General features: G+C 45.4%; 1 protein-coding gene across 2 annotated transcripts in view; it reads right to left on the minus strand.

Moving 5' to 3' along the window:
- Positions 1-5,056: 5,056 nt before the first annotated feature.
- The window catches only part of PARM1 (prostate androgen-regulated mucin-like protein 1), a 113,285-nt gene continuing 100,451 nt past the window's right edge, over positions 5,057-17,890 (minus strand). For both annotated transcript variants that reach the window (XM_086704845.1, XM_025922152.2), the window contains exon 4: positions 5,057-9,234. In XM_086704845.1, the coding sequence (XP_086560971.1) occupies positions 9,150-9,234 (85 nt within the window). In that variant the 3' untranslated portion in view covers positions 5,057-9,149. The remainder of the gene's footprint in view (positions 9,235-17,890) is intronic.

A 17,890-nucleotide genomic window follows, 5' to 3' on the forward strand; every position in this document is an offset into this window, starting at 1 on the left:
AACCGAGGGGAAAGGATACAAAGTGGGGCAGAATTTCTAGCCTACCCGTTCTCCTGTGTTGATGGTTTTGACTCTGGTTGGACTGAGAGCCTGTTATTCCACAGGGAACCAGCTGCCTCATTTCCAGGAGATTATAGAGGCTAGGAAAGAGTGATTTTACTTTTTTTTTTTTTTTTTTTTTTTTGAAGAGCCACCTGTCAGCTCCCTGGATAGCTCAGGATGTCCAGCCCCAAAGGAGCTAGTTGAGGAATTTACCTGAACTCATGGGGGCATTGAAACTGGCCTAGGGGGACAGACATAAAATCCAGCCTCTCCATTATAGAGGAGAGGAGGCCAACAGCCAGGTATTGCTGGGAACCCTTGGAGGGTGGAGGCAAAGGCAAAGGTTCCCAGGCTGTGCCCCATGATTAGGGCTGCTTAGTGAACTTGGCTGCTTTCCAGAAATGAATGTTCTGAAGGAGAGAGCACAGCCCCTCATGCAGCCCCCGGGCCTCAGGACTGGAGATTAATTGCCATCGGGGATTATTCATCCTGTAAGTTAAATGTATTTCATTTCATCGCGTATCGGCTCCAGAGCTTGTTATCATGGTTCAGCAAGACCATCTGCAGCCAGGTGTTTCCTCACAAGGGGAGATGAAGGAGGGGGCTTGTTGGTGGGATGTGGAGGGAGGAATGGCCGGTGGAACTTTGAAAGGAAATCTCGCTCTTACTTTCCCCCTCTCTTCCTAGCAGATGTTTTTATCAAGTTCTGGCTTTCTGAAGAATGCATTATTCTCCTCAGAAGACCCCAAGCAGAGATGAAGGGCAGGGAGGAGTTGGTGGGTGGATGGGGGGTGTGGAATGACCCAGGGCTCTTGCATGCAGCAACCTAAGTGTTGACAATGGTTTTGAACCCCTTCTCTACCCTATTTTTTGTTTGTTTGTTTGGTGTGTGTGTGGGTGAGGTGGGGGTGGAGAGAGAAAAGAGCAAGGAAAGTAGGGAAGGGAGAGTATTTGGCATATATGGACCACATAGGCATCTCACTCTCTCATGTTCATTTGTTTGTAGGGTCCAGTTCAGTCGCACCCTTTCTTTTCCAGTCCCCAAGCTTTACTCACATTTTGGCAGAAAGTTTGAGTCACCCTGCCATGTAAAGACCCATGACCAGACGAGATGTTGGCTAAAACATGAGATGTTAGGGTAAAAGAACATGCAAAGGCTAGTGGAAGAAGAAAGTTCTCAGTGCCAACAAGGTCTAGTGATCAGTTGCAGAAAGGAAGTCTTTTGTAACTACGTGTTATTCTCTTCCTCAATTTGTTATATCTCTGTATCTGCCTATCTCTCTATTTGTCTAATCTACCTACAACCTATTTGTTATTTGTATTCATCAGTTCCTCCTCTCTCCTTCATCCCTGCCATGTCTCCCCGCCCCTTATCCAATATCAAGTGGTTATTCGTATAAGTTGGCATATAAATCATTGGCTATCAAAGGAAGATTGCATCTGGACTAGGAGTAAATGTTCCCAGAGCTCAAGTCACACATGGAATACTGTGTCTTTCTTTTTAGGGGGCAGGTGAGTGTGTAAGAGACAGTTGCATCACCTTAGGGATAAAATGATGTTGTTACTCTCCTCTTGAGGGAAGTTGTAATCTGGAGTAAGAAGGGTGGACTGTGCTCACTTATTTTCAGCTCAGTATCCTCACCACCTTGTCTAAGGTCTCCTTTGCAGGACAGAGGGGAAGCTGGGAACCGCATTTCTTTCAATTCCCTTTCCTTACAGGGTTCTGGCTAGAGCTTGTCCATAAGACGTTCTCACATGAGATAGGAAAGGTGGAAAAAAGGGAAAGTCATTCTCCAGACCATTGCTGGCAGGTGTGGGAGTAGCTGGGGCTCCCCAGTGAGCTCTTAAGAACCCCCTGCCTCACTGCTGGAGCCGGAGACAGTGGCAGCTTCCCAGAGACCCAAGAATTTCAGCAGTTACCTGCTATGGCTCCCCTACCCGTTTCTCTTCCTGCTCTTAAAAAGTTTGTGCGAGACTGATTTCTATGTGAAATCCTTAGCTTTGTGTTCAGATGTTCTTATATATTCCAGGAATGCACGGGGAAGTGTTTGTTGTTTTCCCCGATGAACGCCTGTGGCAGGTCTCAGTGTCCTGGCATGGGGGCCAGGGGTGAGCATTTGTCTCTCACACCACCCGACGGCCCCTGGCTTCCGTCGGGCTTGAGCTTTTCAGCACTTTGCCCAGCAGTGTTTGCTGTGGTGAGTTCTGTCCAAGTGCCGAGGCAGACACGGCTAGTGGGAGAACAGGAGTGCTCTGCACTGTCTCACCACAGCTACTGTGTGGGCCTCGTGACAAGAGAAGGGTCAGCCCGGAGTCCCCTGCTGTTGAGCTGGAGGTTGTCAGGTGGGTGACCTTGTCTGGAAGGACCAGAATCTTGACAGAGGGAGCCCAGAGTCTGCCAGGCCAGGTGCCCTACGAGGGGGCCCCTGTGGTGACTCTAGAAGCCTCCCTTCAGGTAGGGGCCTTGCTTCTGCAGCGGGTGCCCGGCCTTGGCCACACTGGATTCAAACACAGATGTCTGGCTGAGTGTACGTGCAGGGAACTCGGGCACTGAGTGAGGGCTCTGTGGAAGCGGTCAAGAGCATGGACTCTGGAGTCTGACGGTTGGCACCAGAATTCTGCTCCACAACTTACCAGCTGTGTGACCTTGGGGAAGTTTCGACACCTTTGGCCCTTAGTTTTCTCATCAGTACCATGGGAATACTGTATTAATAAGATCTACCCCCTTGGGATGTTAATCCACGTAAAGTACTTGGAACAGTATCTGGCTCATCCTAAGTGTTAGGTGAGAATAAGCCATTATGATGACGATACCAAGGAAAGACAAGTTAGTGACATAATGGAACAAGAGGGCAAAAGGGGAAGACATTCTGAGGGTAGAATTTCTAGTCCACGCTGCTGGGGATTCACGCTTATCTCCTACGGAGAGCGGGGTGGCTTCAAGTGGAAGCTAAGAGGGGGGTTCTTCACTAAACTCTGGGAGACAGTCGGGTCAGTGTTTGTGCTCTGACAGAAGGGGGGTTAAGTAGAGGCAGTCTCTTCCTTGGCAGAGAACACAGCCCAGCAGGGCAGCATGAATTGGCAGAAAGGTGACAGTGCCTGGCAGGGGACATGTGCTTGGGACCTGACTGGGCTTTCTCTGGGCTGCATGCCAGACCCCCTCCAGATCACCTAAAATAGCTGAGGGGGGTACCTCACAAGACGGGGAAGGGCCCATTTTAGTAGAAGGTGTGAGAGTCTTAAGAGCTGGGTTATATTTAGATCGGAAACCAGCCCCTTGAGTGGAAAATAACCAACGGCTCTGGCAACAGACCGACCTGGTTTGAATTCCACTTCTGCCACTTACTAAACTGTAAATATTTGGCAAGCAGGGGCCATCTTATTCATTGCGGAGTACATGGAAGGAGTCCGTACATGCGTGAGTGAATGGAGTATCCTGGCACCTCAGTTTCCACATCTGTAAGATGGAGAGAGTGTAGTGATCACTGAGTTGATCCAAGGATTACATTAGACAATGCCCACAGGTACCCAAAGTTCCTAATGGATACTACGTTCCTTCTGTTTTATAGTAAATATTCAGTATCTTGCTTAAAATAGGAACACAATACACTTCTTGCCTCCAACGGATTAATGCTGCTTTAGTGCTGTAAATGGAGTCCATTCTGTACTTGTCATAGATTAGGTCTTTTAAAAGAAGAGACCGTACTGCTTATAGGCATTTTCCCAATTTGATCATTGCTTTTCGATGGTCATTTATGACTCAATGCTTTCTGACAAACATCAAAATATAGCCAGCTATTGGTGAGCTGGGTGAGTGCTACTGAATTTTAGGAGAGTAAAACATCACAGATAGCTTACTAAAGACTTGAAACATGTTATGAGGGGCGCCTGGGTGGCGCAGCCGGTTAAGCGTCCGACTTCAGCCAGGTCACGATCTCGCGGTCCGTGAGTTCGAGCCCCGCGTCGGGCTCTGGGCTGATGGCTCAGAGCCCGGAGCCTGTTTCCGATTCTGTGTCTCCCTCTCTCTCTGCCCCTCCCCCCGTTCATGCTCTGTCTCTCTCTGTCCCCCAAAAAATAAATAAACGTTGAAAAAAAAAATTAAAAAAAAAAAAAAAAAAAGAAACATGTTATGATCTGACTTGGAAAAGCTATCATATAGGAAAATATATTGATGGGGACCCAATAACTCATAATATGTAAACACCACCCGTTAGGCCATTTCTTTCCATGCACGTTCAACGTGCTTTCTGACTGATTCTGTTCAGACAAGCTTGGTTGGAATCATGGACTGGTTACTTGCTTTTGGGCCCATGGAGGGCCTCAAAAAAATGGCCGAATCATCAACAGGAAAGGGTCTGTTTGACGTCTGGTCCTGTTTTTTCATCTAGACTCTTCCCAGTCAACCCTCCACGTCGTGCCACTGGAAACCAGGTACCTAACCTTATGAAATCTGACCTTAAGTTTCACATCATCAAATCAACTTGCTCTAGCTTACAGGTGGCTCCGTTCCTCTCCTGTGTTGCAAAGTGCATGCATCTTGTTGCCGTTCTTCTCCTCAGAATCAGAATAATCTTTGGTTAGCTTCTGAGGGCTGATGGTCTATTCTGAATGATTGAAATTGCTTGCTATTTAACTGTCAGGATGGGTATGATGGACTTAATTTTTTTGAAGGAGAGCCAGCAAGCATCAAATGTACTTGCTGATGTCAAATATGCCTTAATAAGACTTGAGTTTGTCTCACTGCCTACTTACTGAACCAAAGTGTTTATTCTTACATCTACTTTCTAAGACGTGGTGTATTGTTAAGAGCAAAATCACTCCTTAGAAAGTTTCGTTTCTGACACTCTTCAATTCTGTTTCAAGATCAGAGAAGCCTTCCTGCCGTGCAGAAAATGCTATTTATTGATGTGGGGTAGATTTTCTTTAAGAACAAGTCAAGGCTACTTAACATGAGCAGAGCGACTCAATGGCTTGAATAACAAAACATATCAAAATGTGAATCACTACTGTCAGATGCAGGCTTTTAACAACTTTAATTGATATAATTAGTATGCAATATGTCTTACAACAAATGTAGGTACAATGACATCAAATATCAAAGAAGTTGCACATCTTTCCATCTTTTAAGTGATGTTGGCTAACTCACCCCAAGAAAGCAAGCTGGCATGGGTCTTCTGGTTAGCACTATTACCAGTATCAACTAATGCTTTAAAATCAAAGTTGAAATGGTACATTCATTTGCCAACAGGAGGTTAAAGGCAAAGAAGGTGAATCAGTGAATCAACGTGCAAATCAACACGGCCCAGTTGCAAAATTCATTTCCCACCCGTGAGGGTTTGAACCATGCACCCTTGCAAGCAAGACGAAGGGCAAACAGATGACTTCAAACCAGAATCAACTCTGTAAAGAACCCAGAACAACTTTGGGGTGGTGAAGGCCAGAGGTCTACCGCTGTTAGTGCTCAGGTATCTATATTGTGTTACCCTAACCTCCTGGATCCTAACTCAGTAGTCCGGGAGACCTATGTCCTGGGACATCTTTTCATTTGGAGACAGAAACCATTCTGGTCCCGGGCACAGCTAACCCTGCAGTCAGTCAGCAGCACGGGGGGTAGCTCATAGCTGTGACAGCTGCCTGATGTGGCTACGATAACAGCTGTCGCCTGATAGATGTAAGTGAAAATAACACACCAGTATCACAACAAACAAGAAACTGAAACTGAGATCCCTTATATATATCTGCATAATACTTTAAATGTCCATAAATATCTTTTCTCCAGAAACTGAAAACACTAGACATCGTTTCATTAATCCTCACAACACGTTTGTGAGGTAGTGTGGGGTGAGGTCAATGTGAAAGCAACACCCTCATTTAAGAAATGAAGACAGACATCCAGGGAGGGCAAGAGACTTCACTGGGGCCAGGAGAAAAGAAGACAAAGTTGGATCCCACTGTTCATCATTTGCAATCTGTGGTTTCGAAGAGGCTGCTTGCCTCCCTCCTGCTCTGACATTCTATCGCTTTATCGACCTAGTCCTATTCCTGGAAGGAATGTGCTTGCTTTAGATCCGCTGAAGCTATTTCCCTTGGGTAGACCTGAACAGACTCTCTGATGTCTAGGCGTCAATTATCAGCATGTATTTCAGGGGTGTGTGTGTGTGTGTGTGTGTGTTAAGCAACCTATGTTGAATACAGTTGTTCAAATTCTTTGGCCAACTCGGAAAAAAAATGCACTTGGCAAAATAAGGTTCAACCTATGGTAGTTTATACTGACATAACACGGAGTGTTCGAGTTTTTATGGGAAGCTGTCACCTTGCCGAACAGATCTTCCTGAGGTCCAGATCTCTCCCTTTGCCATTAAGGATTTAGAAAGTAACAGGAGCAACAAACCCACCAATCGCTCTTGAACAACAGAAGACTTTGGTTAGGACAGATGTTACTGAGTCTGTGGTTCATAACTGGTCAGCTTTTCCTGGGAAGAGGTTGGTCCCTCTGACCCAGCATAATGACTGACCCAGTATTTATCCAGAAGAGCACCGCTTTGAAGGTGTTTCATGGACATTTTGTCAAAATGTTTGTGGAGGGAGAAAATAAAAGGGATATCCTGTTTTTACTGAATTGTCCTTTGCTAAACTGAGAGCCTCTAGGCTTTATAAAGGGCATGAGAGTAGGGAAGAGAGACAACTATTCAGGCCCATCACGGCCAGAGGGGGCACCACTGGTCATCCCTGGCCATTTTTCTGAGAATGTCCACTTTTTTTTTTTTAAATCAGAGATACCAGAATTCTTGGCACTCTACTTCTCATTACCTAGTCCTATTGTAAAATACCTCTGGGGGTTGCTCATTCTCCTTTGGTATGGAAGGAATTTAAGAATAATTTCTTCGCAGGGGCGTCTGTGTGGCTCAGTCGGTTGAGCATCCAACTTCAGCTCAGGTCATGATCTCACGGTTCGTGAGTTCGAGCCCCGCATTGGGCTCTGTGCTGACAGCTCAGAGCCTGGATCCTGCTTCGAGTTCTGTGTCTCTGCCCTTCACGTGCTCACGCTCTCGCTCTCTCTCTCTCTCTCTCTCTCTCTCAAAAATGAAATAAACATTAAATTGTTAATAAGAAGAATAATTTCTTTGCAGAGTGTGGGATGGCAGGCTGTGGAAAGTGGAACCCTCCTGGCAACTGTGAATAGCGTGGCAACAATGGTTTTCATGTCAGTACTTGCTGGACCACAGCGAGTGACAGGTTGACCTGAGGGTCAAGTTTCTGGAAACCAAACAGAGCCATGGCAGCAGGTCCGAGTTTAGAAAGAAAAACTGCTCCCATTTCAAGTTCTTTAAAACACTGTGGGACAACAGAACACATTCTGAAACAGGGCCCAATTTATGTTTCCCAAACCATGGAAGTTTCCCACTCCAATCAGGACATGAGATGCCATTTGCTAACATCAGGTGTTACGGGAGGATAGAGTTTGAGCCATGAAATAAAGCTATCTAGAGAACACACAGAAATACACAGCCAGCCACGCATGCCAAAACAACCCATAAGCCAACAAACTAAATACTTTTTAGATAACAATTTAACAAATTGTTTCATTTAATTAAAAAGAAAAAATACTACTACTCTGGCAGTGTCCTGTTTTGTTAACGATGGGCATTTCAGTAACTCATGGTTTCTCCATACTATTGACATTTGGGGCCAGATGATTCTTTGTTGCAGTGGGCTAGCCCGTGCCCTGTAGGTTGTTTAGTGGATCTGTGGCCCCTACCTACTAGGAACACCAAGTTGTGACACTCAAAAATGTCACAAGACATTTTTAAATGTTTCCTGGGGGACGCAAAATTGTCTGCCGGTTGAGAACCCCTGCAATAAATGGATATATGCAAACATGATCGGTTCCTTCTCAAAATTCAAGTTGTAGGGTCTTAAGACTGTATACCTAAGAGTGCTCATTAATTAAAGGGCAGAATTAGTGAGGTAAGTGTATGGGAAGAATGCACGGATTACTCATGGTGTCTGTTTCCTATGGAATTGCCTCCCTGAACAACTGCATATAGACTAATGCCTTTACCCTTAGAAAAAAAAAAAGTTTACAGCCATTAACCAACAGATCGGAAGGCAGTGGACCAGCTGTTCCATGGGTATAAAGCAAGGATTCCAGACGCCCCTCCAAGCAGTGGATGACTCAGTTATCGAGGGCCGATTCCTAGTTTCCTTAATGCGGCACTCAGTGCTTGTCTGCTCCCAGCCTGCCCTCCCAGCCTCCCCCACTGCCCCACCGCACGCTCACTCGCACACACGCTCCCCCTTTCTCTCCGATAACTAAACTCATGTCACAGCTCTCTCCCACGGAGAGCCTGGGGGCCGCGATCCCAGCCGCAGCCGACTAGAATGAGCATCCTTAGCAGAGATGGGTGGCCTGGAGGGGAGAACAGATAAGAGGGCACGCTGAGCTCTGACAGCAACATGCTACTGTCCTTCGGCTTGCTGGCCTCCTCCAGGTCACCTTCTAGTTTCCTCTTCCATTAATGAGGCAGTGAAGAAGCCGGGATCCAGCTTGTAGAGCCAAGCAGGCATCCTGTCAGATACAACTAGGTAAAAACAGATTAAAAAGGAATCCGAGCAGCCCCTGCTTCCTCACCTGCGGGGCGAAATCCTCCCAGTACTCATTTCCTTGCCCCTCACTGAGATTTAATAGAATTTCCTAAATAAAAGTATAAGAAATGCCACAAACAAAAAGTCCCTCCCAAAGTAACCCCCCCCCCCCCCCCCCCCGACACAAAACAACTCAATCCCTGGCCCTCAGTCGCTCTTCCAGTGGATCCTGTGGTGGGTCCAGAAGCCTCCACCACGGTGGTCTGGCCTGTGGCTCCGGCTCCAGGCTGGCCCATTTTGGCTGCAGATAAGCCTCCACTCACCTTAAAACAAAGATTCTTTTTGTACCAGAAAGGGGAAGTTACAGCAGCCAGAGGAGAGGGAGGAAAACAAAACAACCAAACCAACAAAACAGGGCTTAAGATTGTCGCGCGATGCGCATCAGGTACTTGTATTAATTCTACTGGGAAAGCACTTATAAATAAAGAACAGTTATTTCTCATCCCAGCCACGTTCCTTCGTTAGGAGTCGTCGTACAGAGGGTTGTTGTAGTTTCCCCAGGATCCGTAGTCGTGATCATCCAGAAGCCTTCCGTAGGAGGAATGCCTGGTGGGAGGAGGAGAGGGCTGTGGTTATTTGGAGAAGTTGGCCGTCTGGGGCTAGCCGACGGCGGCCCGGCAGCCTGAGCAGGGGAGGCCTCCAGGGCCCTCACGAGGGGAGACAGGATGCTTGCACCCACCAGCCGTGGAAGCCTCAGTCCACAAACCCCCACCTGGGAACTGCTCACCTGGGAACCCAGCTGGCACCTTCCACTGAGACCAGCTGGGTCCTTGTCCCTCTCCTTGACCTCCAGTGCTAGAGAAGGAGGGGGACATATTCCTATGGCTACTTAATAAGTAATGGCAAAGGGAATGTTGCATTCGGGCATTTCACTTAAGTCCTGGACTCAGTTTCCCCGGAAATAATAATGACACCACTGTTCTTCTCTCCACCCCTCCTGACCAGCATATAGTGTTTTACAACCTACAAAATGCTTCTGTGTTCCATTCGTACTTGAGGGTCCTCAAAATAAGGCCAGGGACCAGGTATTGCTTATTTTTCTGCTGGGGAAAATTTCTCCCTCAGAGCTGTTGACTGACGTGCACAAAGTCACCCAACTGAGCTATGAATCAGATTCCTACCTCCTGGATCCCGAGCTCTGAGCTCAGCTTCCCAGAGTCCGATTAGCACCCCTCAGTTCAATGGCAATATGGGCTTAACAGGCTTTGATGGGTTATTCTGGGAACCTGTCTCACAATCAATATTATTTCTATAAGAAACTGAAATCAAATAGTGATCACTCCTCTGTTTAAAACCTCAGAGTGGTGGGGCGCCTGCATGGCTAAGTTGGTTAAGCTTCTAACTTTGGCTCAAGTCATGATCTTGAGGTTCACGAGTTCGAGCCCCGCATCAGGCTGTCTGCTGTCTGTTGTTGGCACAGAGCCTGCTTTGGATCCTCTGTCTCCCTCTCACTCTGCCTCACTCTGTCCCTCCCCAGCTTGTGCTCTCAAACAAAAATAAACATTTAAAAAACAAAAAACCAACAACCTTGGAGTGGGTCCTCATCTCATAGAGTAAAAGCCAAAGTTATTACAACAGTGTTCAAAGCCCTTCGGGATCTGTCCCCTGTTACTTTTCTGAGCACATCAGCTACTACTCCAGTCCTTCTCGCTCTTTCTGCTCCAACCATGCCTCCCTGCTCCTTCCCATCATGTCTGGCACCCTCCTGCCTCAGGGCCTTTGCATGTACCATTCCCTCAGCTTGGAACAGCTGTCCTCCAGGTGTCCACACAGTTCATTCCTTCATCTCTATCAAATCTTTGCACAAATGTCACCTTTCCAGTGAGGCCTTCCTTAAGAGTTCTATTTAACTTGCAATTCCCACCCCCGCCCCCAGCACCCCTGGCTTGATTTTCTCATAGGACTCATCACCTTCTCACACACTATATAATTTACTTGTTTATTTTGTTATTGCCACCTCCCTTGATGAAACTGTAAATAGGGATGAGCCTACTTTGTTTGTTCTTAGCACCGTCTCCAAAGTCTCGAAGAATATCCAGCACATAATAAGTCCTTAATAACTGTTTGTGGAAGAAACAGTGATTGGAAATAAACTACATCCCAAAAAGCCAATCTGTTCCCAAGACAGAAGCTTCCCAGGGAGGATTATCATCATTTTATGGCTAAAACTAATGTCAGGACTGGGAGAACACCACAAAATGAAACATAAGAGTGGTTCTGAGGTTCATGCTAGTGTGTGAATTATCACACCTTGCCACTGGAAATCATGTCTGCTATATATAGGACACACAAATGTGGCCCCCCCACATCCCTCCCCCCAATTTTTTTCTCGGCTCAACGTGAAAACTGAACAAAATGAAAATACAATCTGAAAGGCACAGAAAGCGTGCGTTACACTTACATCTCTGGCTACCATAATTGCTGTCGCTCTTCTATATGGTATTTACATATACCAGGGATTTGAAAAGAGAAGATCTGTTGCAAAGAGGCAGGCCCTTGCTGAATTCGTTTTGAGATTCTTAGACCTCAAAATTCTGAGAGCTGGCTCAGCTCACCCAGCTGATGCACATGGAAATTTGAGAATGTTCCACCTGGAAATTTGAGAATGTTCCACCATGTGCTTTGTTTCCCCTAACGGCCCACACTCATTTCTGTAGGTGTGAGAAGGAAAGAGACCAGAAATAACACACCGTTGGATCTGATGGACAGGGATTAAGGGAGGCCAGTTTTGGTAAACAAGGTCACAGGCCATGCGTCGCCAACACCTCCCCCACACTTAACACCTCCAGCCTCAAACAAATCCTTCAATGGGACGGTTGAGAAATGGAAGCTATAGAATGAACTAGTAAAAACCTCAGGATTATAGGACTGGAGCTCAGCCTAGATTTCAGCATGACTTACTGTTGCACGCCTGGCCAACATCTACCTAATAAACTTGCTCCGATATTGATAGGGTACTCCTGCCTCGCCTTTGTATGGTAATATAACGTCTTGCAGCATTTTACATCTACCATATAATTTTATTCCCATAAAGTATCAGTTGGGTCAATAGATGCATGTCCTTGAATATGTTTTTAAACCCCTGTTTATTCATCTATAAAATGGAGAAACTTAAAATGTGTTCGAGCTGGTGGGAGGACTAAATGAGGTAATGCATATAAAAGGCCTGGCACATAGTAAATGCACAGTAAATGTTGGCCAGTATCACTGTTTAATTTTTATTATAATGAAACTTACACAAGCACACGGCAAATAGTGGAAAAGGGCACTGAGTGAAAAGCAAGCCTCCTTCCCACCAAGAACTCCTGAAACTACACTCCAGGCATAGTTAAAAAACCCGTTTCTGATATTATTGTTATTTGAATTAAAAAAAAATATTGTGCTGGAGTGGGGCCAGAGGATTAAAACTCTCTCGGTCATCAGGTTTTACTGCTTATCGTTATTTTCAGGCAAGACTATTTGATCAGAGCCTCCCTGAACCTGCTGTTTTATAAGAGACATTCACGACATCAATACTAGGAAAATAAAAGCAAAAGATAGATCTTTACTTTCATTTTTCTTTGCTTTCTCATTGGAATGAACAGGGAGTTGAATAAATTACCAATAAATAAGGAAAGTGAAGCAAGAGATAGAGATAAGCCATAAGTGGGAATGTACTGAACTTGTAGCTTGTTTCAATATATTAACAAGGCTAAACAAGAAGAATTGGGTGTGCTGGGATCCCAGCCAGGTTTGGATAAATCGTATAATACTGTAGAGAGAGAAAGACAAACACATTTGTGTGTGTGTGTGTGTGTGTGTGTGTGTGAGAGAGAGAGAGAGAGAGAGAGAGAAGAAAAGAGAGAGAGGGGTAAGAGGAGAACAATGACCCTTTTAAACTATCTCTCTAGGTCAGAACTTCTTAGATCATGCACGTTTTAGATGGAAATCGGGAGGCTTCAGATCGGTACTCGTGGCGTCCAAGAGGTGAAAACAATCTCACTTTCAAGATTAGGAAGGTGAGGCTTAAGAAACCTATGCGACTCTGTCCACGTGATTTAATGGTAGAGCTGGTACTGAAACCTGGTCTCCTGGCCCTGTTCTGCAACACCACTTCACCTAATTTCACTCCGAATAGCAGTCTGTACGAATGTCACCGCTGTCAGGTCGAGGGGGTTTTCTTTACTCAACTTCATGAAGACTGGTACCATTCAACATAGCTGCATTTTCTAACTGCTGTGCTTTGGCTCCCTTAGATGGTAAACCTCTTGGGGGCAGCCTACGTCTTACCTTCCTTTGAATTTTCTGGACATCTAGTATGTTGCTCTTACTGCGGTGGCTCTTTCATAAATATTTGATGACGAGTGCTTACATCAGGTACAGATAAATAGTGTATATGGAGTTTGCTTGGTCGATACCAGCAGGGATTAGTCTGGCCCGTGGCAATTCATCGTACAGTGTAACCGCGGCAAAGTGAAAATATTATTAAAGAATACAAAGGGTCAAAGCCATCACTTTGACCTTAATTGTAGGGAGAGGAAAGAGAAGTATAGCTAAATTTCTCTCATGCAGTGATGTGGCTTCAAAGCACCCAGCACCGTGCTCACAGGCCCTGTGAATCAACGGCACTCTGCTGTCAGTGCCCTTTTGCGGTACCGTATGGTTTAGGGAACTAACAGCAGAACCCCGGGGAGGACAAAACAGGGGGTGATTTATGTTAAGCCCTGGCTTTGCGGCTTCCTTCTCAAATGACTTGGCTCTAACAGGAAGCAGCCCTTCCTACTCCCCTCCTCCCTAACTGCTGATGCCTTGTGACAACTGGTACCTGTGGTGGTGACGTTGGTGGTTTGAGGCCTTTTCCACAACTGCAAAATGGTACCTATTTTAAGACAACTGTAGCATCAGTACTTAACGGAACTCCACTGTCTTTGGATATGAATGAGGTGTTTTACTTGTGCTGAAACAAACTTATTTTAGATCTACCCTATGACCCAGCAGTAGCACTGCTAGGAATTTGCCCAAGGGATACAGGAGTGCTGATGCAGAGGGGCACTTGTACCCCAATGTTTATAGCAGCATTTTCAACAATAGCCAAATTATGGAAAGAGCCTAAATGTCCATCAACTGATGAATGGATAAAGAAATTGTGGTTTATATACACAATGGAGTACTACAGGGCAATGAGAAAGAACGAAATATGGCCCTTTGTAGCAACGTGGATGGAACTGGAGAGTGTTATGCTAAGTGAAAGAAGTCATACAGAGAAAGACAGATACTGTATGTTTTCACTCTTATGTGGATCCTGAGAAACTGAACAGAAGACTGTGGAGGAGGGGAAGGAAAAAAAAAGTTAGAGAGGGGGGGAGGCAAACCATAACAGACTCTTAAAAACTGAGAACAAACTGAGGGTCGATGGGGGGTGGGAGGGAGGGGAGGGTGGGTGATGGGTATTGAGGAGGGCACCTGTTGGGATGAGCACTGGGTGCCGTATGGAAACCAATTTGACAATAAATTTCATATTAAAAAAAAAGGGAAGAAAACACATTCCCCTTTGTAAGAATCAACCCCAGTTCTCAATGAAGGGTCCAGCTTTGTTTATTGTGACACCTCCCAAAGTTCTCACCTCTTTAGTCGAGGAGTGAGTCTTGCCATTCAATTGTTAGCTCTTATTATGTGCTAAGAAGAAGAGATGTAAAGATGAAAAAGATATGGCTTAGTGCTGGGAAAACACAGCCTAACCTGCCGCTCATTAGTCATTGGTAATTAAGCCTTCAGACTCTTATCATCCATTTGCAAAGCCAGTTCGGTGCAGCTGCCACTGTCTCCTTTGTTTCTGTTGGTGGCTTTCTCTGTCATTTCCCTGACTGGCTCCTTTCATTTCAGTAGTCACTGAAACCTTACGATCTATTAGGCCCGATTCTGGAGCTGGGAGAACGGCCACGATCCCTGTCCTAAGGGACTTTACAATCTCCTGGGGGCCGACACAATAAATAAGACATGAAAAATAATAGGACGAATGGTAATATGTGCAACAGAAGACAACAAAGCAATGAAGGAGAATGAGGAGTTCCAAACGTGAGGTGGGGACTGTAACCACGAATATGGTTGGTGATCAGAAAAGGTCTCACTAAAATGACATTTGAACGGACAGGTAAACCAGGTGTGGGATGGGCCATGTGAAGGCCCGCCAGGAACTGCACAGGCAGAGAGAACAGGAGTGCAGAGGCTCTGAGGAAGGAGCAAACAACACATCTGTGTGGTAGCTACTGAACTACGATTGTTTCAAAATAAATTATTTATTGGAATGATTTTGGATTTATAGAAAAAATGCAAGGATGGTACAAAGAATTCACATATGGCCCCCACCCAACTTCCCTTGATATTGACCTCTTATTTAGCCATGGTGCATTTGTCAAAACTAGGGAATTAGCATTGTCAGCTATAGTTTTGGAGCCGAGAAAAACTGTGACTCTTAGGGGTAGATTTATTTGCCCACAGTTCCTGAAGCAAGTTAGTGGCAGAATAAGTATTCTAATTTAGGAATCAGTTTCTGCCTTTCTACTAAAATCCCAATAATGGAAACATTCCAAACATTGATTTTCAAGGTGTTCTTCCCATGGTCTGGGTTTCTTTTAAAGAGCAGCTGTTTTAAATTTATCTTTAAGTAACGACCTCTACTGGGGCGCATGGGTGGCTCAGTCAGTTGAGTGTTCAACTCTGGTCATGATCTCAGAGTAGTGGGATCCAGCCCCACATCAGGCTCCACACTGAGCGTGGAACCCACTTGGGATTCTCTCTCTCTCTCTCTCTCTCTCTCTCTCTCTCTCTGCCCCCACCACTTGCACGTGCTCTAAGATAAATTTTTTTTAAAAAATAACCTTTACTTTGAAGGAGTAGATGAAATTTATTTTTTATTTTAAAATTATCTGCCAGTATCATACTGGCAGGCTCTCATCACTTGTTTATTTGTAAACAAGTTCAGAGTCAGGAGGTCACTAACGAAGTGTATGGTTTCATAGATTCCCAGAGCTTCCCCTCCTCTAAATCTAGTTTCCCTTTATTTGGAATAAATGAACACTGCCCACTGCACCCTAACTTTCCTATCCAGAATTATTCACTCAGCCAGGAACTGTTTATAAAACAATTACTACATGTCAAGTACTGCCAGGGGCTTTCTATCCTTCTCGTGGAGGAGACCGACCAAGAATACAACGATTCCAGGACAGGGAACGGAGTGGTACAAAGGGGAGGTGTGCAGCTAGGAACTCACCCTGGAGAGGGTGGGAGGGAGGCTTCCCAGAGAGGGTCTCTTTTGAGATAGACAACCTGGAATTAGGCAGATAAAAGAGAGGTGAGCCAAACACCTGTGCCCGAGGGATCAACCTGTCCAAAGTAGCCAAGACATGAACCAGCGGGGGCATTGTATCTAGAATGTGTGTGTGTCTGGTGTGTTGGAGATGGGGGGTAGATCAGGGTCACTCAAAGTATGGTTCTCACACCCAGTGGCACTGGCCTCACCTGTGAGCTGCCACACGGAATCAGAACCTATGGGGACCAGCCCCAGGAAACCACGGTGGCGCTTTTTTTGTTTTTGTTTTGCGGGGGGAATGTCTTGAAATTTATTTATTCTAAAGACCCATGAATAACAGATATAGGAACGGGGACAATGGTCACAAGGAAGACACTTGAAGAAGAAAAAGCGATGAAATGATTATATAAATGAGTTCAGATAGAAATACAAATTTTTCCAATCATAAACATTTTTATAGATTGGTAATTTCTTTTCTTTCTTTTTTAAGTTTATTTATTTGAGAGATAAAGAGAGACAGCAAGCATGAGTGGGGGAGGGACAGAGGGAGGAGAGAGAGAATCCTAAGCAGGCTCCACACTGTCAGCGTGGAGCCTGACACGGGGCTCGATCCCATGAACCATGAGCTCATGACCTGAGCCGAAATCAAGAGTCAGACGCTTAACTGAGCCACACAGGCATCCCTAGATTGCTATTTTCTAATCTTACATGTTTTCTCAGATTGGTATTAGCCTATAGGTGGATTAAATTGGTTGCTAAGCTTAAATATGCTGATTTAGAACATGACAATGAGCTGCCTAATGTCCATCAAAGGCTTTTTTCCTGTTTAGCAGACAGACAAGGAGTGCCTAACTTTGCTTAGATAAGCCATGGACACATCCTGGGGATAAAATACAGGGTACTAAATTAATTTTCATTTTCATTTAAGACCGACTTCCTTCATGAAGACTCTGTCTAGTATCACCTCTGAACATCTTCCCCTTTTTTTGAACTTCCGTCAAATAAGGTTGAACATTACTAAACTGGGTTTAGGGGAACATTTAGGAGGCATTGCTAACATTGCTGGGCGATCACATGAAAAGGAACCGTGTTTTTAATTACCCCCCCCCATTGATTCTTATGCACATTAAAATCTCAGAACCACCGAGGTACAGAATCAAGTCAGTCAGACTTACAGAATGCCAAAAGCTGATCCGAAAAAAGTCAACCTGCAAGTAACAGATTCTAGAAGACCTTAGACTTTATGGCTGGGCCCTACTCTTCAAACCTACCAACATCCAAAAGGAATCCCGTGGTATAAAATGTGGCCACTGAAAGACTTCAAGCAAGACAGGTGACTTCTAAGAGAATGCCCTGTCGTGTCTCTAAATCAAGATCACATTTATTTTTGTGACGGGAACAGCCCCTGTTGTCCATGTGGGTTACCCACACCTAATTATAGCAGCATCCACATTGCTGGCGATAGCAGATACGGTCTCCTGCACAGGGGATTATCTCGTGGCAGAACAGCTTTGAGCCAATTTAAACACAGCAAACCCGACTTACCTCGTTCTTCAATCATCACTAATTAAAGCCACCCTTCTGCAAGAGGCAGGCAGGGCTCTTGCTTCCTTTTAAAGTTGCAAACAGGCCCTGAGATCAAGAGTGCTCAGAGATGGTTTCTGTTTATGAACATGTAACGTGGATGCAACCGCACGGGCGTTTAGAAGAAGCACAACTGAAACCGCCAAGTGGAACACGGAAGTCTGTACATCGGCGTGTAATTGGAAAACGGAGCTGCTGTGTCATCTTCCCCCCTCTCCTCTCCCCTCTCCTTTGATCCCTGCCTACCCAATGGGACTGTTGGCCGCTACCGTTCTACCGAGCACCTAAGTAGTAAGCGCTGCATTAACAACCATTACAGTGACAGGACGT

The sequence above is a fragment of the Puma concolor genome, chromosome B1 (assembly GCF_028749965.1).
Source record: "Puma concolor isolate L17-30 chromosome B1, mPumCon1.1.hap2, whole genome shotgun sequence".
In the NCBI taxonomy this organism is placed as follows: Eukaryota; Metazoa; Chordata; class Mammalia; order Carnivora; family Felidae; genus Puma; species Puma concolor.